The sequence below is a fragment of the Amphichorda felina genome (genome assembly GCF_050947745.1).
Source record: "Amphichorda felina strain 45539 chromosome Unknown scaffold_7, whole genome shotgun sequence".
In the NCBI taxonomy this organism is placed as follows: domain Eukaryota; kingdom Fungi; phylum Ascomycota; class Sordariomycetes; order Hypocreales; family Bionectriaceae; genus Amphichorda; species Amphichorda felina.
The window spans coordinates 2,652,553-2,678,774 of record NW_028145043.1 but is presented as its reverse complement, the minus strand read 5'-3'; the positions used below and the strand labels follow the sequence as shown (position 1 = coordinate 2,678,774).

At 53.1% G+C, this 26,222-nt stretch overlaps 7 protein-coding genes across 7 annotated transcripts; 6 read left to right on the top strand and 1 right to left on the bottom strand.

Annotated features, from left to right (window-relative positions):
* Positions 1–4,726: 4,726 nt before the first annotated feature.
* Positions 4,727–5,925, top strand: ACO1O0_007643 (tyrosinase family protein; the record flags this gene model as incomplete). Its single annotated transcript, XM_083197011.1, has 3 exons — positions 4,727–4,857; positions 4,945–5,107; positions 5,158–5,925. The coding sequence occupies 3 exons, from the start codon at positions 4,727–4,729 to the stop codon at positions 5,923–5,925; spliced, it is 1,062 nt and encodes a 353-aa protein (XP_083048219.1).
* Positions 5,926–12,197: 6,272 nt separating this feature from the next.
* On the top strand, positions 12,198–12,945 carry ACO1O0_007642 (uncharacterized protein; the record flags this gene model as incomplete). Its single annotated transcript, XM_083197010.1, has 2 exons — positions 12,198–12,660; positions 12,710–12,945. The coding sequence occupies 2 exons, from the start codon at positions 12,198–12,200 to the stop codon at positions 12,943–12,945; spliced, it is 699 nt and encodes a 232-aa protein (XP_083048218.1).
* Positions 12,946–13,294: 349 nt separating this feature from the next.
* Positions 13,295–13,936, bottom strand: ACO1O0_007641 (Mpv17/PMP22 family protein; the record flags this gene model as incomplete). The annotated part of the gene is made up of 2 exons (XM_083197009.1): positions 13,295–13,688; positions 13,755–13,936. 2 exons carry the CDS (start codon positions 13,934–13,936, stop codon positions 13,295–13,297), a joined length of 576 nt encoding a protein of 191 aa, XP_083048217.1.
* Positions 13,937–15,363: 1,427 nt separating this feature from the next.
* Positions 15,364–18,715, top strand: ACO1O0_007640 (ankyrin repeat domain-containing protein; the record flags this gene model as incomplete). Its single annotated transcript, XM_083197008.1, has 2 exons — positions 15,364–16,640; positions 16,714–18,715. 2 exons carry the CDS (start codon positions 15,364–15,366, stop codon positions 18,713–18,715), a joined length of 3,279 nt encoding a protein of 1,092 aa, XP_083048216.1.
* A 1,008-nt stretch (positions 18,716–19,723) lies between these two features.
* CHT4_4 (glycoside hydrolase superfamily) lies at positions 19,724–21,059 on the top strand (the record flags this gene model as incomplete). Its single annotated transcript, XM_083197007.1, has 3 exons — positions 19,724–19,773; positions 19,831–19,932; positions 19,982–21,059. The coding sequence occupies 3 exons, from the start codon at positions 19,724–19,726 to the stop codon at positions 21,057–21,059; spliced, it is 1,230 nt and encodes a 409-aa protein (XP_083048215.1).
* Positions 21,060–21,534: 475 nt separating this feature from the next.
* Positions 21,535–23,573, top strand: nop56 (snoRNP complex protein NOP56; the record flags this gene model as incomplete). Its single annotated transcript, XM_083197006.1, has 4 exons — positions 21,535–21,704; positions 21,764–22,886; positions 22,941–23,203; positions 23,327–23,573. The coding sequence occupies 4 exons, from the start codon at positions 21,535–21,537 to the stop codon at positions 23,571–23,573; spliced, it is 1,803 nt and encodes a 600-aa protein (XP_083048214.1).
* Positions 23,574–25,427: 1,854 nt separating this feature from the next.
* Positions 25,428–26,205, top strand: RPS26A (40S ribosomal protein eS26; the record flags this gene model as incomplete). The annotated part of the gene is made up of 4 exons (XM_083197005.1): positions 25,428–25,450; positions 25,603–25,730; positions 25,800–25,902; positions 26,106–26,205. The coding sequence occupies 4 exons, from the start codon at positions 25,428–25,430 to the stop codon at positions 26,203–26,205; spliced, it is 354 nt and encodes a 117-aa protein (XP_083048213.1).
* Positions 26,206–26,222: the final 17 nt, after the last annotated feature.

The window sequence follows — 26,222 nt, the reverse complement described above, 5'->3', positions numbered from 1 at the left end:
ACTAAGGCCTTCATGATAAGGCATCCCCCTATTCCAGCACGTACAGTGTGGGTAGTGACGAGCGAGAGGCCCTGCTAGTGCCATGGCACCGATGGCAACAATCCAACTAGCAGCAGTGAAACCGTCCCCCATCTTGTCTAAGCAGATTGTATAGTACAAAGCAAGAGCGCCGCTTCCCAGCATTATCAGAAACATCCCTATGTAAATAATGTAACATGGCCGCAACGTGAACAAGCCAGCCTTGGGATTTATAGACGCCGGTAGTAAAAGTACTGGGTCGGAATCTCCGTTTCGAAGAGTACTTTGCGAATCATTTGAAACATCCTCTACCGAAAACGCCTCGATTGGGCGAGCATAATACAGGATCTCTTTTGCATAAGCTGCGGCCGCTATTGCGGCGTATCCCTGCCATTCAGATGTTTTGTGCGAATCTGAGTAGTCGCTAATACCTCGAATGACCAAGAAGGGAAGATCGGTCATTATTAGCTCGGCAGCCTCCATTTCGAAAGCCAACACGTCCCAGGCAGATGCAAGACGATCACGCAATAAGGCATCCTTCATGACTGCATTACTCGAGGCAATCCGGCCGTAATGAATGGCTGGACTGCGCTCAGGCTGTGTCCGCTCGGGTCGAAGGATCAAGGTCCGGTTGCTGTCGTCGTCGCTCGAGGAAGGACCGCTAGTAATTTTGGCCTTGTATAGTTTGTCGGTGTCTGGTTTGGGACGCTTATACGTTCTGCCTAACCGCGGGTGCTGCGTGATAATGTCTTCGATGGATTCTTTGAGTCGGCTGCCTTCAGTCTCGTACAGGGCGTTGAACCGAGCCACTGCCGACCGCAGGATGGATGGTGGCGGCTGCAGAGTTGCGAGCTTTGTAGTAAATGGGTAGTCTCGGCCATCTTGAATTTTACCAAAATCGTACTGAAGTACCCCTCCGCTCGCGCCATTGAGAGAGTTGACCACGATGTCGCCCAGACGTATATCATGCTTATCGCTCGGTGCACCACCTCCGATGCCGACCGACAGGGCGAATCTGATGTTGGGAAAACTGCGTAGCATGCTTGCCACAAGGTTTGCTACGCTGGCCGAACCATATTCTCCAGGGGCCAAGGCAGCAACGACAACATTGTGAATCCCAATCTTGCCAAGTGTGTAGTCGTTGGTGTCAACAGGCGAGATCCATTCGGGAAACTCGTGGATCTCATCCAGACATACTCTCGCGGCGACGTACTCGGTGCTGATAGCGCAGACCCAACCGACGGTGTAATCTCCGGAATTTGGCATGCTTAAGTGTGGAACTGTTCAGTAGTGACGGCGATTTGATGTCGTCGGACAGGATTGGCGTGGACTTCTGATCCGATGAACGGGGTCATTGGAGGGGAGTGGGAGGGATCTGATCTTAAAACGCACTCAACCTGGGCGGGGTAGATGAGGCTGACCACATGCAGGCGTACAGAGGTACCAAGTAGAGTAGCGCAACGGGGATGCGAAAAAAGCGACGAGCAGCAGCCAGGCTGAGATATCAGGCTGAACTGCCACCAGGTCTGACTGTGCGTGGCGGGGTTAAGCTAAGATGAGGGTGACAAGAAATTTGAGTTGAAGCTTTGAGTTGAAGCAGTTGCGTAGAAAGTGCAGCATAAGTACGTAGTAGGGATCTCATAGAATCACTAGGTGTGGCATAGAAAGTGCTTCCAGAGGTTCATGCGAGAGGTGGTAGAAACGCGGCAATGGTAGACCTTGGCGGCAGACTTGATATAAAGGAAGTACGAGTAAGGATTGTGATGCCGTGCCAGGCCCAAGGCAGACAGGCGCCCTCTCCACAACCGCCTTATTTTTGTCACAGTGATCAACCACACCTCTGCATCCATAAAGTACGGAGTACGTACATCACTGGCACTTAGGGCCCATGCATCCTGCAGCAAGACGAGCATCTGAAGCATGTGTCCCATGGATAAAGTCCAGTCAGCCGCATATTTGCACTTTCTATTCAGACTCATCTCGTCATACGGTAGAAGAGATGCCTGCCATTATGCTTTGCCTACGCCATGCTGCATTATAGTCCAGAATAATGAGCGAGAGCCTCTAGATATCCAGCCTGGCCCTCGCGGCTTTCCCTTCTCTTATCCCGTTGATGCTCCCTTGCACCGCCGTGCGTATAGAGATAATTCCACTATAATAGGCGCACTGTCTATGGATTCATTGTCAGGCGTCACGGGGTCGGATTTGCTTTTTACAACGCCACGGCGCACATTGCTTGTCCCTATTAGAACGACTTTGAGGGGCTTCACTTGAGAGATACGACAGAAGCCGATGGAAACCGATTGGGCATCGATGCAACAGGCCCAGGTGTCTTCGTTGATCTATATGTAAGGAAACCTGCCAGCCGAGGGATTCGAGCCTCGGCACCGCTTCAAAGGACTGCCAGCACTGCCAGTGTAGGCATAACGCTGTGACAGTCAACTCAGCTGCGTCGTCACTTGTCAGCCTGACCGCAGTTATGCATGCGGGTTATACCACCACAGGTATTTTGCACATCTATTCGTTACTCAATTGGTCGCTCAGCGCGCCACAGAAATGATGGTGGTTTTGGTCAGGCGATTAGGAATCCGGGATGTACGGGTCCAATGAGGTTTGTTACCTTCTTCTTAGTGGTTAGTGTCACGACTTAAGGCCCGGTATGGTAAACCCGGCTTTGCCGGGTCCGGAGCTCCGGGCCCCCGGATCCCTGTGATCCAGTTGCCCGGCAATAGCGCAGTACCTAAGACTGCGAATTTGAGCACTGTTCACTCTTTTTCTTCTTTCTCCGTTAGCTCTAGATAGATAATATGACGGCTTGCTTGTTGAACAAACTCCAGTCCAACTCGGCTCTACCAACACTTATTCTCTTTTGCGGCTACTGCCCTTATATGTTGCTTGAAGCCTCTCGTGATCCCTTCGTTCCTGAGCCCTGTGTGTGTAACCGGTAGCTGGGTGACCGTTACAAGGTTGGTTGTGGAAACCTTTGTTGTCGTAAGCCTTACCGATCGGGGCATTTAAGGATAATAAGGCCCTCGGATTAGGTAGCTTCTTTCCTTTCCTCTTTACTCTAGAATAGACCTAATTGAGTTTACCTTTACGTTGGTACAACGAGGTCTGCCCCAGAATGGGTATAATTATTATTATTATTCACGGTGACCTGGTCCGGGCCGTTGTGTCATTCGTTAAGGAAGGCTTAGGTAGCGATACATTTAGTGGTAACTATATAGATCTAGCTAATGGTATAGTCTTGAGGATCTGATATAGTCTTGGTTCGTAATCTTGGGTGGGTATAACGGTTACCCGGCTACTAGGCCGTCCAAGTCCGTGATCTCAATGGCATCATGCCCAAAAATTTCCTGGTCCGGCACTACTAGCTATGCGGCTACCGAGAGTGCATAGATCTACCGTATCGAAGCGTTAGAATTCTATCTTTGCTACCGCTTCTTTGGGAAACTCGTAGCCCAGGACAGGCCGGAAAGTGAGTGCTTTACACCCAACTCCTTGCCTAGTTGCAGTTGAAAAGAATTATCCTTAGTTGCTTAAGTGAACCCTTAATCACCTCTTCACTGAGGGGTTCTGCACCTCCGATGCTCTTGTCTCTGAATGACGGGCTCAACACGGGATGGACACTGCGATGTACAGGGTTGGCTCAACCAGGATCTTCCCCGTCCGCCAGCAGAGGCTCTACCACTTCCTGAACGGTCGCTGCAGAAGAGAGTTCACGACTCTTTCTACTGCTGTTGATCATCTGGGGAGTGAAAGTTGTGAGTACATGCGCTTAAAGACAGCCTAGCAAAATGTCGAGCGTATTGTCGATCCCCAACGTATGGACGAAGAAGCTGTAATGGAGGCTCGACGGATGAGCGAAGCCAGACAGGAAAAATTGACGGGGTACGTGGTTTCTTTGGGTTGGTTGTCACACTGTTCTGGCAGGCCGTCGCTACTAATTCAGAAACTATCTGTATCATCATCCTTCGCTCCATCATCCACAGCTTATATCATGCCAGTGCTCCACTAATCAAGTGGTCAAATAGCTCTTGGCGCTTCTCGTCTGCAAGACTCGAACCGGCTAAAAGGGGCGGCCTAGCGAAGCATACGAGCAGTAGCAAGGTTGGGGCACACGAGAATGGGTCTAATCCCCGCCTACTAACACGGGGCCGTAACATGGGGTCGGATTGCAGGTTGCTTCACAACGGCGACTCTCGGGGCTTTAATGGGGCCAGGCCGGTGTCTCTCCCCGAGATCTCTGATGCCACTTGCCTGATGCGATGGTCTCTTTGGATAATGTGGGTGGCGGTTCGCAACGCCGTGGCCAGGAAAAAAATTGCAGCACCGGGGTTTTGGGGGGGTTTCAATGGCGCACGCTGGATCCCTACCTAGGTACATATGCCCCTAGAAGCCAGCCCAGATGGTTGCTACAGTGTCCTTGGGGAACTGGGCAAATATGGCATCCCCAGCCCCCCCTCATCTCGGAGGGAAAGGAGATTTGTTGACTTGCCAGCCTTCCGAATAAATGCTATCTTGGCCCCAATGCATGCCCAGCCAGCGAGCACCTCCTTCATCTCCTTATATCTCCGGCTTTAACCCTTTGTTACGTGGGAGGTTTTCACTTACGTGCTTGAGTTGGATGTCTTGTTGATAGAGCTCATGTTTGTGTCGCATCTTTGAAAGTTTCTGCGCATCGATCATCCGCTTCTCCAGCCTCGACATGTCAGGAACGTTCTTCAGGCGCCTTGGCCGGCCACTGCTACTTCTACTGTTGTTGCAATGGGCCATTCCGCTCAACGCGACAGCTTCTCCGAAGCCCAAATGCAGAAATCCCATTGTCCGCAAGGAATGGTGAGTAGTTCGGGCTTGCGAACATGCCATTCGTGGCATCAGATATGGTTTCGCTGCGTGCCCCGGAAGAGGACTGACACAAACCAGGCGGACCCTTAATCGATGGGAGAAGATCGAGTACCTTGTAGCTGTGAAGTGCTTTCTTTCCAAGCCTGGCATCACACCCAAGGCTGATGCGCCCGGGGCGGTGAGCAGATACGATGATCTGGTTGCCACGCATATCAACCAGACCTTCTCCATTCACTACGTGGTTCGTCGAATACGTACAACCTTTCTGTGAATTAGGCTCACACTGTCTAGGGTCATTTTCTCCCATGGCATCGGTGGTTCACCGCTCTCTATGAGCAAGGCCTGCGCGACGAGTGTGGCTATAGGGGCGCCCAGCCATACTGGGACTGGACGCTGGATGTGACTCCATCCTCCAAGTTCACCGAATCTCCTGTGTTTGACCCGGTCTTCGGCTTTGGTGATAACGGGCCTTTTATCCCCAGCAATAACACCAATGATGTGCCTGGTCGTACCGGCGGTGGCTGTGTCGAGGATGGCCCATTCAAGGACTTGGTTGTGAACCTAGGCCCCCTCGACGACCTCTCTGGAAACCCACGCTGCCTAAAGCGGGATTTTAGCCCGTACTTTGCCGGCCGATATCTCGGCATGAACCAGACCGAACTCACCCTGGAACAACCAGACTTCGGATGGTTTGATAACGTTGTTGAAGGCGGCCCTAGCTTCGATGCCTCGGGAGTTCACGGTGGCGGCCACTATAGCGTGGGTGGAACGTACGGTCAGATGGGTGATCTATATGCAAGCCCAACCGACCCCGTCTTCTTTCTACATCATGCCAACCTAGATCGCGTATGGTGGTCATGGCAGAAGCGGGACCTACCGAACCGCTTAAAGGATATCTCTGGCCCGATCTATCTCATGGATTATACGAATTCTCAGGGTGGTAATGTAACACTAGAATTTGAGATGACCATGGGAGTTAACGCGAAGAACATCACCGTTGGGGATACTATGGATATTATGGGGGATACTTTCTGCTTTACCTACGATAAGCTTTACTAATGGCACCTTCACTCTAGAAGGATTCGAAGGGGCTATTGATTAGATAGTAATGAGAGGAAACCTAGAATAGAGACGGTCGATTTATCCCTTGCTAAGGGGGCCTTCCATGCCTCAAGTCTTAATGGACGCCCTTCCATGTGAAACACTGGGATCACTTACTTGCTAGCCATATACCTAAGCTCGGCAATCCTTCTTCTGATCATAGTTCTACTTAACTTTCCCCGGCCCTTTTATTCAATCATTCTAGAGGCGAGTTTCGCCGTCACGTTGGCTGACCATTCGGGAGGCTCGGTCTCGCCCTCCGCATCGCGTCGTATAAATTTCCCCACCTTGGAATCCTTCGTCTTGCCTTTGAAGTTACCGAAAATGGGATCCGTCACTATTAGCGTTCGTATGAATTCCGGGTAGACTTCAAATACTCCGATTTGGTCTTCTCTGTTACTCAGAATATCGATACATCGTGTGAAAGCTGCCTTGCTAGTCAAGTACGAGGCCCATCTGGTCTAAGATACTTCGTGTGAAAGCTGATGATGAATGAATGAACTAGGGGGAGCGTTTGAGCTCTTGGCGTGCCCAGAGTAGATTTGCTAGCGCTACCGTCTAGGTCTGTGACGCTCTAGAGTTCACAGCCTAGATGAAGTTATTCCAATCGGCTTCTGCCAAATCTCGGACATTTATGAATGCAGTAATTCCGCGTACAAAGGTATCTATGTTGCCAGCCATTTGCCAATCATCAATGCAGGTCATTCTATACACAGGCAGGCCCCCGACTATGGCCGGCCCTGTGATGAAGTGGTTGTAAAACCTGAATGTGCCACCATGATAAGTCGCACTGAAGGTGTATGCCTTATGATCGTATATCGGTTTAGTGCACACCGCAGTTTGATGAAGCGTGCATAGCGCGAGCGCCGTATGCTCTATCGAGCAACACCTGTTTCCGAGCTACAGATGAACTTCTGTTTGGTCCTTTGACTTCTAAAATGAGGTTTGGTGCTACCGGGACTGTGGGATGTCTAGTTGGGATAACCTTTGACCGTAGGCTCTGGTCATTTCTGAGCTCTTCGCTGAGATCCTCCAGGAAAGACTCATTAACAAGAATTGGCTTTAGTCTATTACATTGCTCGCGATAGGCTAAGCATAAGTAAAGAGAACGTTTTGCTGGTTCGGAATGTTGGCTTCCCTATATATTAGTGGAATAATACTGGTTATGACATCGTTCTCAACAACTGATAAGACATTTTTTCTCTCCTTCCGATCACATACGACCATACCTAGTGGAAAATACGGGATCCCGTTCGCTCTCCCAGAGTCAAGCCACTAAGGGGCTGATTAGTAGTTGGGTCGGTGACGACCAGCGAATACCGGCTGTTGTATGTTTTTATTTTAGTCTTTTAACTTTTTTGCCCCCTACGTATTCGTAGGGAAGCCTTTTTAGGAAGTTTGCCCAGACATCGTCTAGTTAGACGTCGGGTTGCTATCTTGTTCCCTGTTTGCAGTGGAGCTTCAAGGTAGTTGTCATGATGAAAGTGGCAAGTTCTCTAATCCTGCAAAAGTGAAAACAAATCTGCTAGTCCTTCCTCACGCAATAGGCTTGCGGCGCGCCCTACGGGCAGCCTTTTCCGCCTCTGGCGACGTATTCTGATAGATCTACGAGGCCTGCCTTTTGAATGATTATACAGTATAATAGTTGATCAAGCTTTCCCCCCTCGCCAAGGGACCCTGGGTACCTATATACTATAGCTAAATTATATACGTAATGAGTAAAAACGATATTCTAACTAATTACTAGTCGATTTGAGCCGTTTAGTGTGGTCATTTTCCCTATTAGAGAAGCAAACCTGGAAGCTACGCTTTGCCCTCCGGCTGATGCCTTCGCGCAAAGCTGCGAGGCAGCTTGCTTAATAACACATTCTTCTCTTCCTGTCTAGCACATATTACTCGAGGGCTGTGTGTGCCGTGTGCGGGGTTGGCGTACTTTTGCGCCTTGTTGCCTAATATCCCATCGTCCTGAGGAGCTGCTCAAATAGTAACCCGCCTCATTTATGAACTCTGCCGCTCCCTGTGCCCATTAGCAATATATCCGGTAGCAACAGGTGATTTAGAGTTACGATAGCCATGGAATCCATGGACCTGCCTTCCACTATCATCGCCCCACCAGGCCCCCCAACACACACAGTCATCTTCCTCCATGGCCGCGGCGGCAACGCACGCGACTTCGCGGCCTCTCTCGCCTACTCGCGCGACTCACACAACCGCACCCTCCTCGAAGCCTTCCCTTCCTTCCGGTGGGTGTTTCCCCAGGCCCCAATGCGCCGCTGTGCCAGCCTCCCGGACACATGGCCGCAGTGGTTTGACGTCTGGAACGTGGGCGACTTTGCGGAACGCGAGGAGCTGCAGGCAGTTGGGCTTAAAGAGGCTGTCCCTGCTATCCGCCGCCTTATAGCCAAGGAGGCGGCATTATTGGGCGGGCGTTGGGATCGCGTCGTGTTGGCGGGAATTAGCATGGGCGGCGCAACGAGCGTGCACACACTGTTTAATCTGGATATACCGACTGTGGCGGGAGGGAGGCTCGCTGCCTTGATGGGATTTTCATGTCGATGTCCCTTTATCGGCAGAAGCCTCGTCGAAATGAGGGATACTCTCGGTTTAGACCAAGTCCCCGCTCATAACGAGGTCCTTCGCAACACACCCATGCTTCTTGAGCACTGTATCGACGATCCATTGGTTTTGGTTGAAAATGGTCGCAGTCTGAGAGATACACTTCGTGAATTCGGTGCAAACGTTGTGTGGAAGGAATATCCCAGTGGATGGCATTGGCTTAACTCACCGAGTGGGATAGATGATGCAGTGGAGTTTCTGAATACATACGTTGTTGGGAAGGACAGCTTTAAAGAAAACTTAGCAGCCATTCCTCAGGCTACACCTGATGCGATGGATTTATCATAAATCTATCCTCCATATAGAAGGGTACAGTCATTTTCATAGTTCCATCTTCCTTACTACATGACTCAAAAAAGGTAGGATATGACCCCGAACAAAATAGATACGTTAGCCGTTATACTCTTGTCTATCAAACCACTTGTGTAGACGAACCACCCGACTGACCCGTGCCAGCGGAGCAAGTAGTTCATACGCCATCTCCAGACTCCCAGCTCCTTATTTCGATGTCAATCTCGCGGCTATAATCCCCCAGCTCGTTGAAGATTTCCTTCACCAAATCATTATATCGCCTAGTCCATCTAAATCTCTCAAACATGGCCTTCGTACAGTCCCAATATTCGGGATAGTATCCCGAATTCTCCCAATCAACGATTCCAGCCACGCGCCAACTGGTGCTCCCATCCGACTTGGTGATTTGGTCCACCAGAATATTCCGGGGGTTGAGGTCAGCATGCGTAAAGACAATTTTGTGTCCACGGCGGCTGGGGTCATCTGAGAACCGTAGATTTTGGCTGAAAGCTGCCTCGTCCAGGAATGGTCCAATGGGCTGTTCACCGCATATGCGAGGGTCTCTGCACGCTTTGCCAAGAGTGTTGCAGATGGCCATGTCTGGATTGGCTGTCTTGGGTATATCTCGTAGCTGGCTCAGGTAGTCTTTCATATGAATGGCGATATCCTCGCAGCCTCTATCAGACAGGACGTCTTGACAGCGTGATAGGGGCACACCTGGAACTCTCGTGATAAGAAGATAGGCTTGCGGTGAAGAGAATGGATCATCCACATCCCCTGGCTTGGAAACTACATCAAGGGGCACTGGAGCTGGAATGGAAGTATGCCTGCGTACTATCTGTAGTGCGGTAAACTCGTTGCGAAACCCGTCAGGTTCTCCCTGGTACTTTAGGTAAAGCCCAAATGGGACTCTCTGAACAGTTGAATAATCGTCTGGCTCTCCGTAAAGTAGCCTTCCGAGCTTCCGCAACGTTTCGTAGGTCGCTATCCGAACTCTGTTTGGGAACATGAGCCAGACAGTGAGAGCACCGCGACCTAGAAAGCTATCGAGAGTGGAGGGTTTCCGTGATATTTCTTGTGACTGTGCATGCCATGCTGTTGGAAGCTTGACCGATGATTGAGGCAAGGTTTCCGATGCAATCTTCTGGGCGATCTCAAGGAACTGAATGTTCTTGCAGAGTCGGGCGTGAGAACCGACGAAGCGCGGATCTATCTTTTCGATGCCTGACCGTGAATGATCGGCTAATAATGCATAGGCGCTTCCGATATGCATCGGCTCCAATGGTCCGATGGGAACAGGATTGACCACGAACTAGTGCGAGTGTAATGAGTAAAGGACTGAAAACATCCACTACGAGGGGTCCATAATTCGAAACTCACCTCGACCATCGAGGACTGCAGCCTGTCCAGTCTGACCAGGCCTCGCGCCATTGCCCTGTCCACTGACTTCCGGATAAGCCAGTGATTATGGAAAGGCGACATGTGCTCAGGGTGTCTGGCATAAGAGAGCCACCAGTCCCGATATGAAGGCCCAAAAAAAGCACCAAGCATGTCGAAAACTCCCGCCTTTCAAGGTGATCTGTCAGCATTGTCGTAATGCGGTGCGCTCCAAGACGGGCGAACCTACCTTGTCCGTGATCCAGCCAGACGGGACTGGAAGAATGGGCATGACCTCGAGGGGATCCCAGAATGTGCCAGCCTTGCCGGTTACACAGCACTTGCCCCCATCTCGTCTAGCGATGGCACGTCGGGTGGTGGCGTCTGGTGGCGGCGGAGGATAACTGTTTTGCGAAACTCGGAACATTTAGAGTGGCGAAGAGGCTTCGAGGAAGGGACATACCATACTAGATTCAAGAATGTAGGTCCAATCGGAAACCGTGGAATGAGCGTCGCCCGCTGACAATCTATCCCGAACATAACGGGCAGCCAACGCAGAGTCAACAGCCTCGGTGACGAATGATGAGAGCAGCCGACCTGAAGGATGTGGCAGTCTCATAGTCTCAATGAGCGACAGTGTGCTCTGCACATCATCGCGAGTGGAAGCCATGTTTTGAGATGCAAGTAAGTTGGGTAATGACAAAATGATGGGGGCGGCGAGGAGAAATCGCACGTTTCTTGACCATACCATGAAAAGGACGTTGGTCAGGGGACAGTCACTCTTCCACTAAAATTACATGTACACTTTGGCTAATTCTTAATCCAATCATATTACTATGTTTAGCGCGTAGGACAGCGCCAACCGTGACAATCATATATCTGTGTCAATAGAATGTTTTTTTACAAATTAGTACTCTTTATGCTTCCGAATTGTAGTGGTATTCGTTTATGTTCCAAACTTACTCATAGGCAACACCAGGTCGGGATCATCACTCAGCCGCAGGGGTCCTCCGCCCTGAACCTGCTATAAACTTACAAACATGCCGCCCAAGTTCCCAAACCACAGCCCTGGGCAGAGCCTCTGGTTCACCCAGCCGTTCCTAGAATCCCAGGGTCCAATTCCTTTTCGGCAGAGACGACGAATAAGCAGCGTCCGGGTACGATATGACGCCGATGATCCGATGAGCCCCAGCGCAGTGGCGGGAGGATTCGATCAGCCCAGGCTGACCAGCGGCACAGCACCATCATCACCCACTATAAACCACATGGTTTGCGTCACAGCAACAGGGACACCCTGGATTGCAGGTCCGATCATGCCCTCCCGGCCGAGACGGTAATACTCCTTACGATCTCGATGCCTCCACATCTCCCGTAGCCACTGGCGGGACTCGGTTGCAGGAGGATTCGATCGGCCCCGACTTGGCGGCGGCGCATGCCATGTGTAACCCCCAGCCAGTCGCTAAGCAACATTGTTTGCGTCACAATAGCTTTGCTTCTTTCTATAATCTTACCATTTCGAACCAGTGTCATCCCGGGCGCGGCAGCTCATTGCCCTTAGGGGGTAGACACTTGCTGTCATAGTGGTAAGACTCCTTGAGGCACAGGCGGCGCATAGTAACATCTTGCGCGGCTGCGGCTACACATCGCCAGCATTCTTAGGCTTCTATTTTGGAAGTGGGTGGGTTTCAAAGTCTGTAAGCCTTGTACGTCATGAGTGTTGCTATCATAGGTGAAGATGCATAGGGCCACCAGGAACTTGGAGCAGCTCTCAAGTATATAAGGTTGTCTTCCTGCCCCGGGTTCATCAAACATAAAACATCATCACAATCACAACAAGCACAAGAACAACTACAACCTCTAACAAAAGCCTACTACTCAAGTCTTTGACTTTCTTCCCTCTTATTTGATAAACACAAGCCTAACAACATCACCACACCACCGCCAAGATGAAGCACGCTGCTGGTCTCTCTGCTCTGGCCCTGGCCGCCCTCTCCACCCAGGCCCAGGCCGGTCCTCTCAGCCTCGCCAAGCTCCTTGCCCGCGACGACCAGTGGGAGAACGACGACGGCGGCAACACCAAGGTCACCATCGGCGACAAGAAGATCAATTGGGGCGAGTACAAGCCCGAAGACGCCCTCGACGAGATCAAGGACCACTGCCAGTCCAACGGCTGCAACGGCGGCAAGCTCCTCAAGCTGGACACGGCGGTCAAGGGGGATAGCGAGATGGTGGGCGCCACGATCAAGATCTCGGTCGAGGGTAGCTTCGACGACGACGGGGATGGGACCCTCGAGAACCTGGTCGACCTCGCCAAGGAGACGATGAGCAACTCCAACTACGAGAAGAACACCGTCGAGTACCCCGAGAGTGCCGGCGGCTGCTCCTTTGCCGGTGGCGTCCCCTGCGACAGTAAGTTTTCTTTCCTCCGTGTGCAGTTACATGACTGACTTTATCGAAGCGGGCGACACCCTTGAGACGGACGAGTTCAAGGCCATCGACACCATCACCATCCGCGTCGAGGGCGAGGACGGCGATCAAAAGGCCGACATGAGCATCTACGTCGAGGTCGATGTCGACGACGTCGGCTTCGGTGGCTGCGACGACATCACCACCATGGGCGCTGGCCTGGCGAGCGCCTTCTCCGGTGTGCTTTCGGGTGCCTTTGTCCTTGCCTCTCTGGGCTGCGAGAACTAGAGGCCAATATGGTGATTGGATATTGTGGAAGGGATTCTGGATGCTGGACATTCAGCGGTATTAAGCGGGCGCAAGCCATGGAACCTTTTGTACTTGTATTTGTATTTTTAAGAGAATTGATGGAATTCATATAACGCCCAGTGATCATTTGCATAATTCACTTTCGCGAACATTAGGCATCTAAGCTCGCCCTCAGGCCGATGTTAGACAACAGTGACCTGCTAATAAAGCTCTTCTATATAAATGACATTCCCAATGTAAAACGCCGTCCACGTCTAAACCCAACATCTAGTCCCAACCCAAAATAAATCTATCAACAGTAATAAACGCATCTATTCATCCATGTCGCTCATTCCTCTACCGTCTTCCCAGCAGCCCCCTCTACGGGCACTACTGCTCTGCCGCCAGTCAGCGCCTCAGCCCTCCGGTTGAGCAGGGCCAGGTATGTCTGCCAGCCAATGGCGATGACGCCGGAGAACACGCTGCGGTACTCTATGGGTATAAAAGTGAAGCTAAAGGCCGTGACGATGGGCCAGAAACAGGTGGCGTTGGCGATGCTGGTGGGCACCGTGTTGACGACGCGCTCGACGACGCCCGCGGGCGAACAGCCGGACAGGACGGCCTGGGCGCCGAAGAAGTAGACGTTGAAGGTGGGCGTGAAGATGACCTGGTTGACGAGGATCTTGGTGGCCAGGGAGAGCAGGCGGGACGAGTAGTTGAAGTTGTGCGAGAGCCAGAGGAACCTGGAAGGGGAGAAGGGTGTTAGCGTTGTTGGCGCATGGACAAGAGGCGGTGGAACAGGTACATACCATGAGTAGCTCGGGATGGCCACGATGCCTCCGATGACCAGGCTGCGCATGGTGCGCTTCGGGTCCAGTTCATCTTCGCTGCCGATACTCTGCGCGGTGAGGTCGGCGACGAGGTATGTTACGAGGGCCGAGACAAACTGGGTCCCCCACGGGCGTCGCTTCTGGGCCCTGGCGTAGGCCATGGCGACGGTGGTCAGAGGCCCCAGGCGCTGCCATAATGGGAGAGGGGCCACCGTGTTGGGCACGGGGATGTGCTCGCCCGTTTCGACATTGTCTACCTTGGGGCGCGACGAGGGCGGTCGGTCGGGGACGGGGGACGAGGACTGGTATCGGCGAAACCGGAGCTGAGGACGGAGCTGAGGACCGAGTCCCCTCCGGAGCACGGAGCGAACCGGGGCGGCGCCGGGGGCGGTCGGGGGGCGCATGGTCGGCAGGCTCTGCGGCGAGCCCGGTCGCCTCGTGTCCGGCGCTCGTTTGTGACGCTCGGAGTGGCCACTGCAATGTCGTGCGATGTCGCAGGAGTGGTGGTGGTGAAGAATTGTTGGCGCATTGGTACAAATGACTCAGATTGTGTCGGCTTTTCGGTTCCCGGAATCGGCACGGCCCAGTGCTCGGATCCGATACGAAACCGGCAGTGTCCTACCCGGTGTCAAGACCCTATTGCTGAGTCTACTCCGAAGACATTGTTTTCAATGGCATTTAGTCAATATTAAGCTGTAGACAATTTTCGGGATATAACTAAGTGCTACCATACATCTATCACACGCCTTTCCCCGATTTCTTCCCGTGCAGATGTTGGCCAGCGAATGCATTGGTTTCAGGCAGTATATGAATGTGTCTACGTACAGATTATAGTCTAATTGTTCACCTAATCTGCCCTCCTCAAGAGAAGCCTCTCAACGCAACGATGTGCACCTAACACACTACACTTCCAACTATCGCCTAGCCCGCTGGCGAGGTACCTGTAGACCAAGTATTCGCAGGTTCTTGGGACGTATACCCTATCTGCCTGCCAGAATCCCCAGATGTTCCACAGCTCGATGGTGGCACTATTACATTTGGCTCAAACGGCCCGCTGGTCACGATCTTCACCAATGCAACTCCCGCGCTTGCGTGACGTGTCACGGCGTCTCTCCGTCTTCATTGGCGTCAGGACCACGCGCACAGCCCCAGGTCATGTCACAGATCTCTGCACAACCATGGACCAACAGACACCCAACAGACTCAACGGCCACACCACTGACCACTGATCAGCGACACCGCGACACCCCTGTCGGCCACTAATAATAACACCCACCAGGGGGCCAGACCTCGCCATTCCGCCCAACCGCCCGACTCGCCCGCACGCTGCAGGATGCATGATGCCTCTGAGCCCCCCCCCCCAAGGACTGTGGTGGACCCCAGGCGCATTACCAGACCCTCGGCGCTTGGGAGTCGCCCGATCCTACCATCCTACCACGTTAATATGGGATGAAATGCCGCCCGTCGCCCACCTCCGGGGTCACCCTCACTGTCCACGAGGCTGTTGTCCTTGGGGGTGTCTTCCTGCCGCTCGGCCCATGTCTCATCCCAGCTAACAACAGGCCGCCTCGTCTCAAGCCTTGTCACCATGGCCGAACTTGGTCTCGGCGTGTTATCCCTCGGTATCACCGTCACGCAGGAGCTATACAAGTACTACAACACGTGCAAAGACCAAACCTCCGATGTTACCCGGGCCACCAGCAAGCTAGGCCATCTCCTTGAGTGGCTCAAGAGGGCCCAGAGCACTGTCGATGGGCGCCAATCCCGAAACGGCGATGACCCTCAGCTGGCGGCGGACATTGCGTCCAGGATCGATGATTGTCATGAGCTCGTCGCGGAGCTCGAGGGGGAGCTTGACAAGTTCAAGCCAAAGCTCCAGCGACAAGGAACCAGAGACAGCATTGTCGCCGTTAGTCGCAAGGCAACGTATCCATTCCGGAAGAGTACTCTGGTGAAACTGGGTGAGAATGTGGACGAATTTGTTCATCTCTTGGAGCAGACCCTGGATCTCCTTGAGCACCAAGACGTTGGCCAGATTCGGGACGACATCGAAGATATCACAGTGCTCCTCAACCAGGTCAGCGCAGACCACCTCTCGGTCCAAATCAGGGACTGGCTGAAGGCCCCAGACGCCACTATCAACTTTAATGAGGTCGTCAAGAACAAGAATGAGAACACAGGGTCCTGGTTTGTCCTTGGTCCTCAGTTTACTTCATGGCTGGACGAGCCCAACTCATTCCTGTGGCTTGTTGGCTTCGCGGGCTGCGGCAAGTCTGCCCTCTGCTCTACTGCGATTGAGCATACCCTCAGACGCCGCAAGGCCAATGCGAAAATTGGCATTGCCTTCTTCTATTTCACGTTCAACGATGAGACAAAACGGGATGCCTCTGCCATGCTGCGCGCTTTGATTCTGCAATTATCTGGTCAACTGGGTAGCAAGCATCCCGGCCACAAGCACCTCGCCGAGCTGCATAACAGATACCGCAACGCCACGCCACCTGTTTCAGATCTCTTGAAATATCTGCGCAAGCTTGTCAAGGAATTCTCCAATGCCTACATATTGCTGGATGCGCTCGACGAGAGTCCGGCGCCGAAGCACCGCGATGAGGTGTTGGAGTGCGTGACTGAGCTTCGTGAATGGTCCGAGAATGGCCTGCACATTCTTGTGACGAGTCGGGACGAAGTTGACATTCGACAAGATCTGGAGGCAACCCCCGAGGAAACCATCAAGGTCCAGAACGAGGCTCATAATAAGGATATTCGACGTGTCATCTCTGAAAGACTGCAGTACAGCAAAAAGCTCAAGCGGTGGAAGGCACACCACGATCAGATTGAGGAAGCTCTGTCCAGTAGATGCAACGGCGTGTAGGTCTTGCTCCCCCGAACTGTTGGAAAGCAAACAGTGTCTAAGGTATGTCGACATACTTACTGTGTGTAGGTTTCGTTGGGTGGAATGCCAACTTCAGGGGCTCCAAGGCTGTCCGCCGAGCGAGAACCTTCTCAAGCGTCATCTCCAGTCACTCCCGGCGACGCTCGAGGAAACTTACGAGAGGATCCTCGCCAACATTTCGTCGCTTTTCCGGGATTATGCCCAGAGGGTTCTGATGCTGCTATGTTGCGCGGCACGGCCCTTGACTCTGGAGGAACTCATCGGTGGAATTGCCATTGAACTTGGAGACACGCCGAGATACGACCCGGAAAGGAGACTGGAGGATATCGACTCGATCCAGCAGTTATGTCCTGGCCTGACCGAAGTAGATATTGCCCACTCTTCGCAGAAACCTTATATCCGCATCGCCCATTTCTCCGTTCGTGAGTACTTGGAGTCGGAGGCAATAGGAAAATCCAAAGAGGCAGCCTTTTTCAGCGTAAGGCCGCAAACTGCACACGTGCAGATGGCCTGCATCTCTCTGACGGCTCTACTCTCACCCTCGTTACCGCCGACAATCCTATCGGGAGACGAAATTGTTCAGAAGGGAGGAATAGTGTCTTACGCTGGTTCAGCCTGGCCGTTCCATTACCGGGCCGCAGACTTCGACCCCCAGATAGAGGCTCAGTTGCGTCAACTGTTCATCGACCAGGGGTGGTTGTTCGAGAGATGGTGTCACATTATTGAAGCCAGATCCCTCAACTGTCAGTTTGAACCCCCTGTTGATGGGATCTATCCATCGCCCTTGGTCCTCGCTTCGGCCCTTGGGCTGACTTCAATCGTACCCGAACTTCTCAAGGTCCGGGGGGCGGATACAGATACCGAGGTGAACTTTGGACAGGCTCTGAAGGGGGCGGCAGAAAATAATCAGGAGCATATTGTGCGAATTCTCTTAGACTCCGGAGTTTCAGCGACAGAGAAGGACAATGTCCGGGCGTTGGAGCTGGCCTCTAAATGGGGTTACGCAGGCATTGTCCAGCTGCTGGTGGACGATGGTGTCAATGTCAGCCTAGCCGACGGAAAAGCCCTGCATGAGGCTTCGAAAAAGGGGTATGAAGATGTGGCCAAGATTCTCCTCGAGAACGGAGCAGACGTCAATGCTAGAGACTACAGGAAGCGGCCAGCTCTAAAGCTGGCATCAGGCCGAGGATATCAGCGGATCGTCGAGATGCTAGTAGCCCATGGCGCTGACGTTTCAGCAGACTGCGACATTGCCCTCCAAGAGGCGTCATTTGGTGGCCACATGGAAGTTGTGAAATTTCTCATCAAGAATGGCGCCGACATTCACGCGGAATCCGAGGGGCCTCTAAGTAACGCGTCAAGAGGAGGGCATAAAGAGCTGGTTCAATACTTTATTGACCGCGGCGCGGACATCCATGCCAAGAATGACCATGCTCTACTGATGGCATCAACTAAGGATGTGGCCCAGCTCCTGCTAGATAATGGCGCCGACGTCGTCGCGCACCACCAGGCCGCTTTCTCTTCTGCGTCGCAGACGAACAATGAGGAGTTGATCCAAGTCCTCATAGACTACGGTGCTGACGTCAATGCACAAGGACCACAGCCGGCAGCCTTACAATTGGCATCGGTATGTTTGCGACCCAAGGCTGTGCGGGTTCTCCTCGCCAATGGAGCCGACATCAACTTGCAAGGTGGACCCTTTGGTTCTGCTCTTCAAGCCGCCTCAACACAAGGCCATGTGGAGATTGTCCGGATACTTCTCGAGAACAAGGCCGATGTCAATATTAAAGAAGGAGAGTACGGACCTGCCCTCCAGGCAGCATCGGCGCGCGGCCACGAGGAGGTCGTGCGTCTTCTCCTTGAGCACAATGCCGATGTCAACGCCGAGGGTGGCCCCTTTGGATCCGCGTTAAAGGCAGCGGAGTCGAGGCACCACAAGAAAATCATTGATCTTCTCATGAAGGCCAGCTCCAAGATCAGTTCCAGTACTGCACATTCTGAGATTAGTGCACTACCTCCCGTGGCTGTTGGGGTTGACGTCTCCCCCTAAAAACGCGCGCGACTATCAACCAACCGAGCGTTCGCAATGTCCGAGCATGATGTTCACGCAGCCAATCTATGTTCTCAACGATGCCACCTAGGTAGGCATCAGATTTGGTATAAACTTCTTTCTTGGAATTTTTCACGATTACTCGAACTTATGTGTACATAAATATCCTATAACAACGCCAAGGTACGAATACAGTGGTGTATACCGTTCTGTCCCGAAGTACGGACACACAGGCGTCATCACGGATGATGCATTGGAAGAAATAAACTTGGCAACCCATCTTCCTCATATATGCCAATATTCTAGTCACGCTGGCCATTCGTTCAGTCAATTGGGTGGCCAAGTTACATGTCCTGGGTTCCATTGCCAAATTTGGATTTTGTCTGGGAGAAGAAAGTCAATTCAACAACATGCGAGACGGAAAACTCGCCCCCCAACTCCAGTCCTCCACAGTCCGTCACCAGACACCAACGTTTCCTCGTATTATTCCAGCTTGAGGTTAGCATTCGCTAGTACTTTAGTATGTGGCCCCAAGGTACATGGGCAGGTACCTAGATGTACCCACTGGTCGCCCCCCTGACAGTTGAGCCATGTTGCACGAGGCCCACATATGCAGGCCTCAGTCGACTGCTCAATGCTGCGTGTCCCGCGCCACCTCCGGCTGCCCATGTGTCCCATCTTGCTACACAAGCCACATGAATGAACCCACACTTGACCAGAAACTTGGAGTTGACGCCAATCATTGGCAGGCGAGCACGGTCACTCCAGTAACTCCGCCCCCAGCTGACGACAGCTCTGATCTGGACACCAGAAAATTACTTATATATAAGGTACTGCGTGGATTAGGCGCCAACGCATACTCTTGCTTGCCTTGTCTTCCAGAACATTGAAGCTAGGACGGTTGACATCAAGTTCACTCTACTCATTCTCGCCATAGCGTCACTCTCGCTTGGCTTTCGTCATTTCATGAGACTTCGTGACCTATTCAAACCAAAGCCGCGCGTCAAGATGGGCGGTGGACCAGAGGGCTACCGGTCCGTGGTTTACTTTGTGAACTGGTATGGTGGTGCCACTCCTCCACACTGACACGACGAACGACTGACCATAATCTCCAGGGCCATTTACGGACGTGGCCACCATCCACAGCAGCTACCAGTTTCCAAACTTACTCACGTTCTCTACTCCTTTGCCAACGTCAAGTCAGACAGTGGCGAGGTGTAAGTGGCCTTTCATCTTCTCAAGCAGTTTGGCACTAACGCCCAATAGCATCTTGACCGACAAATGGTCTGATATAGAGAAGCACTACCCGAAAGACTCTTGGAATGACACAGGGAACAACCTGTATGGCTGTCTCAAGCAGCTCGGCATCTTGAAGAGGGACAACCGCAATCTCAAGGTCCTTCTATCCATCGGAGGATGGACCTACAGCTCCAACTTCAAGGGTCCGGCCAGCACACCCGAGGGCCGCTCGACATTCGCCAAGTCTAGCGTGAATCTCCTCAAGACCTACGGCTTTGACGGCTTGGACATCGACTGGGAGTATCCCCAGAATGCCGACGAGGCTCGGGATTTCGTCGCTCTCCTCGCCGAGGTGCGCAAGGAGCTGGATGCGTACGCACAGGAGCTCGATGCCAGCCGAGGGCATCACTTTGAGCTCACGGTGGCCTGTCCCGCTGGTCCGCAGAATTTCAATAATTTGGACGTTCCCGGCATGGACAAGTATCTTGACTTCTGGAACTTGATGGCTTATGACTATGCCGGATCCTGGGATTCAGTTAGCGGTCACCAGGCGAACCTCAAACCCAGCACCGAGAAACCTGCATCGACCCCGTTCTCCACCACCGCTGCTGTCGACTTTTATGTCAAGAGCGGCGTGCGACCCGATAAGCTGGTCCTGGGCATGCCGCTGTATGGCCGCGCTTTCGAGAATACCGATGGCCCCGGCGAGCCGTTCCAGGGGGTTGGCGAGGGAACGTGGGAGAACGGCGTCTACGATTATAAGAAGCTGCCGCTGTCTGGATCAGAGGAGAAGTATGATAAGAACATCCAAGCCTCGTGGTGCTACAGTTCGGGGCAGAGGAAGATGGTTTCCTACGACACACCAGAGGTGGCCGAGCACAAGACCGAGTACATCATAAACAATGGTCTGGGAGGCGCCATGTGGTGGGAGAGCAGCTCGGACAAGACAGGGAACGACAGTCTGATCGACACTGTGGTGAATAAATTCGGCAATGGCGGTTTGCAGAAGAAGGAGAATTGTCTCGAGTATCCTCAGACTCCGTACGACAACCTGCGCAACAAGTTTCCCAACGATGCGACGACGTCGCCGACGGAAGCCGAATGATGAGTTCGTGGATCTGGCAAAGATTTTCAGCTAGAATTATCGATAGTTTTCATGATGAATGAGCACAAATTGAGCGTGTCTATGATGTTCTGCATAGACAGCCGTGAGGACTGACGATGCAGTTAACCTGGAAGTGAGATGTCACTGTGAAGGATGCAGATTTCAGGTGAAATTCAGGCAATCAGGGCACCCATGGCAGATGAACTGGGCCCAGCTCTTTCAGTGCTGTGGCCCCGCACACGTGACCGTCTCCAACGCTGGTACCAATTGACATGGCCCGTGCACGCCCGCTCTGCAAACCTCGAGCTCAGCCAAAATTTTCGAGGCAGAGGTGAAAAAGTCGAAAAAAAAAAACTTCCTGACCAGAAGCTCACGACGCCTTTGCTGCGCAACTCCCCCAATTCACCCCAACCCGCCTCCTCCCGCACGCGTATCGAACGGCATCGCACGCACGAGACAAGAATAAGCCGCCACGATGCCCGAAGTCGACTACGCCCTCTTTGAGGCGCCCGTGGGCTATGCCCTCTTCAAGGTTGTCCACCAGGCCGATGTCGTGGGGCTCAAGACGAAGGAAGGCCAGGAGTCGGCCAATGACCTCTCCAAGTTTGGCAAGATGATCAAGCTGCAGAGCTTCAGCCCTTTCCGGTTTGTTTGAACATTTTCCCGGTTCCCGGTGACTGCATGCTGACCCAGGGACCATGCAGCGGCCAGAAGGAAGCCCTCGAAAACGTCAACGAGATCTCGGAGGGTCAGTTGCCCGACTATCTCAAGGAGGTCCTCGAGATCAACCTGCCCAAGACCAGCGGCAAGAAGAGCCAGATCAACCTCGGCGTCTCCGAGAAGAACCTTGCCGGAGCCATCAAGGCTGCCTTCCCCGGCGTCGTTTGCCAGACAGCCGACACCTCCGATGTTGTTGCTGAGCTCCTGCGTGGCATCCGTGTCCACGCCGGCAAGCTCATCGATGGACTCAACCCCGGTGACCTGCTCCAGGCTGGACGTGGTCTCGGTCACGCCTACTCCCGAGGCAGAATCATGTTCGACCCCAAGCGGAACGATCGCAGTATCATTGAGGCCATCAAGACTGTCGAGCTGCTTGACAAGAGCAACAACACCAACTACATGCGCCTCCGTGAGTGGTACAGCTGGCACTTCCCCGAGCTCAACAAGATTGAGCCCGACAACTTCACCTATGCTTCCCTCGTCAAGACCATTCGCGACAAGAAGACCCTGAACGACGACCGCCTGCACGAGATCGCTGCCATTGTCGGCGAGGACGGCGAGAAGGCCCAGGCCATCATTGACGCTGCCAAGGTCTCCATGGGCATGGACATCTCTGCCGAGGACCACACCATGATTGATGCCCTCATCCGGCCCCTCAACGCGGCCTTCACCCTGCGCAAGACCACTGCTCTCAACCTCGAGAGGGTTCTTGACAACGTCGCCCCCAACCTTCAGATCCTCGTCGGTACCATGGTTGCCGCCCGTCTGATTGAGGCCGCCCAGGGCCTGAGCAACCTCGCCAAGATGCCCGCCTCGACTCTGCAGATCCTCGGTGCCGAGAAGGCCCTCTTCCGTGCCCTCAAGGCCAAGTCCAACACCCCCAAGTATGGTCTGATCTTCCACAGCACCTTCATTGGCCGCGCCTCGACGCGCGACAAGGGCCGCATCTCGCGCTACCTTGCCAACAAGTGCAGCATTGCCTGCCGTATCGACTACTTCGCCTCTGAGCCCTCTACCAAGTGGGGTAACGCCCTGAAGAAGCAGATCGAGGACCGTCTCGAGTTCTACGCCACGGGTAAGCGCCCGGCCAAGAATGTCGATGTCATGGTAAGTCCTCTAATCCGTCGCGTCACGGGCACACTGCTAACACAACAACCACAGTCCAGCGTTGAGGCTATGGGTGGTCTTGCCGATGAGGGTGTCGACCTCAATGAGGAGGACGAGGACATGGAAGATGCTGACGCCGCTGAGGCCAAGACCGACAAGAAGTCCAAGAAGGAGAAGAAGGAAAAGAAGGACAAGAAAGACAAGAAAGATAAGAAGGACAAGGAGAAGAAGCGCAAGCGTGACGACGACGAGGAGGAGGCCGCCGTCGATGCTGATGTCGACGGCGAGAAGAAGAAGAAGAAGAAGAAGAAGTCCAAGTCATCCGACGATGCTTAGAACCCAAACTCGGGCTTGGCTTTGGTTGAGGCCCTGCCTCGACTTCTTGTGTGCGTTCCCGGGGGTAAGGCTGCTGCTCGCTGTGAGCAGCTAACGCCAGCCAGATCTTCTTCGTCTACCTCGTCCTGCACGTTTGCCTCTTCTCCTCCTGTCCCCAAGCGCAAGCCCAAGGACAAGAAACGAAAGAAGGACAAGTCGAACAAGACGCTGGGGTCTGTGAAGAAGAGTAAGGTGACGGCTGCCACCTTGCCCAAGAAGGGTAAGAAGCGGTCCGTTGTCTCACCAGCTGTCTCCTCGCGCAAGAGGACCAGCACGGGAGAGCCCAAGCGCAAGAGGGCCAAACTGGGTTGACGGTTCAGAGCTGCTTCGGCTTCCTGTTCGTCAATGCCGCCTTGCATACTCTTTTTCTTGTCTTGTTTTTTTCTCCTATCTTGCTTCAGGAGTTGAAGGATATGGTCGTCGCTTGTCTTTTTTTTGCCACAATATCAGGGAGAGAAGGGGGTCACTTGGCGTTCCGAGCAACTTGTGTCTTTTACTAGTTCAATTTGGCAACCATTCGAAAGGAACACGGCGTGGCTTCATGTTTGTGTACAATATGCTCCCTAATCGGAGCTTGAGATGCCGCCCTGGGCATAGAATCGTCGGTTTAGATGGGAGACGATAATGACATCGATGGCTTTGCAACAAATATTTGCCCCAATCTCGTATCAAGTTAATGGTGATGCTGTGCTAAAATCGAAGGCGTGATCTGCGGCCATACGTCTTCTGTTCTATCGAATATTATAAATCCCAGACTGACATGGTGTATGCAGTGACCTCCAGTAGATTCAAATTATGAGGCACACCCCCCTTTACTCAACAGCGGAAAAATGTAGCAGTCTGAACATCACTAAAAGAGCATTTAAACGTCACAGAAGAGGGTCAAGTGTTTGTGAAGAATTTCATTGCCTGAAACCCCGATGTGCTTTACGCTACATCAACGCCGAAATTTTGCGTGTCCTGTGGGAATATTCCGTCCCCCCGGCCCATCCATTCATCATCACACTTCCGAAACAAACATGGCGAGAGTTCGCAGTTTACTGCTTGTCGAAAACGTAGGTGAGATGGCAGCGGCCACAGTACTGGCGATCGGGCATGGAGGCCATGAAGACACCGGCACCGCACTAGCAGCAAAAATTAGCAAATTGCGACATTTGAAAAAGCCGGAAAATGGGCAAAACTCACAGTCTCGGAGGGGCACTCGCGGCGAAGACGCTCGATGCTACCATCGGATCCGACCTTGTAGTACTTGAGGACGGCCAACTTGGTCTTCTTGCGCTTGTGCTTGATCTTCTTGGGGGTGGTGTAGACCTTCTTCTTGCGCTTCTTGCCACCACCACGCAGGCGGAGGACGAGATGCAGGGTGCTCTCCTTCTGGATGTTGTAGTCGCTGAGGGTGCGGCCATCCTCGAGCTGCTTGCCAGCGAAGATCAGGCGCTGCTGGTCCGGGGGGATGCCCTCCTTGTCCTGGATCTTGGACTTGACATTGTCGATGGTGTCGGAAGACTCCACCTCGAGGGTGATAGTCTTCCCCGTGAGGGTCTTGACGAAGATCTGCATCTTGCCTAGCTGGGAGAGTTAGGTCTCAAGCTCTTTGGTGATGTGGTGCGAAAGTGACGGGGGAAAAGGATGGGGGACGAGCAGCATCACGGCGGCGTGCTCTCATGCCGGAAGCAGAGAAAACACCATCGTGACACTGTCGCGAAGGGTAGAAGAGTGTTTTAAAAGCCAATGCAGCGACATCTTTCAGACATACCTCGACAATAAAATGTATTGCCGTCCTAAGCAATCGTCAGATGTTGCAGGTGGGTTGGTGTAAGATCGTCTTTTTCACCAGTGGCGCCGGCTCTCTCAAATTTCGAGGGCCGTGGTGCGCGGGCCAGAGAGGTTTGTCAGCGTCACATGACTAGGGTTCTCCCCGGCGAGTTTGCGACTTTGTGCACCAACTTTTGCGCCCTGCCCTCACTGCTGCCCCACTGCTGCCAAAAAAATTCAAGGGCTTGTGGGACCCACCAATTCGCAGAGCATTGAACTTGGTGCGCGACGGAGCCAGACACTTTGCAACCTTCAACCCTTCGTTAATCACTAACCCCTCCAGTATGTTCTGACCTTGGAGCTTCCTTTCTTCCTTCGTTTGTGCTAATCAATACCTCAGACACCGCCAAGATGGTCAAGAAGAGAAAGAACAAGTACGATTGTCCCCCCAATATCGCATCCGCCGTGCTGCCTGCGAAGACAATGATGCCGCGACCGATCCCGAGTCTACGCAGCCTTCGCTACTCCCCCGGCAGCCGACGATGATGCCTCGCTTCGCCTAGACATTTGCTAACCATCCTCGCAGCGGCCGCAACAAGAAGGGCCGCGGCCACGTCAAGCCCATCCGCTGCAGCAACTGCTCGCGATGCACCCCCAAGGACAAGGCCATCAAGCGTTTCACCATCCGCAACATGGTCGAGTCTGCTGCTATCCGTGCGTCCTCAGTGTCCCTCCAAAATCCCCCAGAGAAAAGAACAACATTGCTGACTTTGCTGGCTATAGGTGACATCTCCGAGGCCTCCGTCTACGCGGAGTACGCCGTACCCAAGATGTACCTGAAGCTGCAGTACTGTGTCTCTTGCGCCATCCACGGCAAGATTGTCCGGTACGTTGTCTTAGCTGGGAGTGTGACAACTGCGCCTTGGTTGCGTATGTGCTTCAGAAGAGCCTTGGTCGTACTTTGGAAACACTCCCTCCCCCACCTGTATCCTCAAGGAGGAGCCGCCTGCATCCCCCAGGACGCGGTGGCCCTTCCCGACGGGTTAGGTACGTTGTTTTTGGGCTGTATAGCTGACATGATCTCGACAGTGTCCGTTCGCGCGTTGGTCGCCGCAACCGTGCCCCCCCTCCCCGGGTCAGGTACAACAAGGACGGCAAGAAGATTGTCCCCACCACCCCTAAGGCTTAAGTGTGAGGGCATCTCTT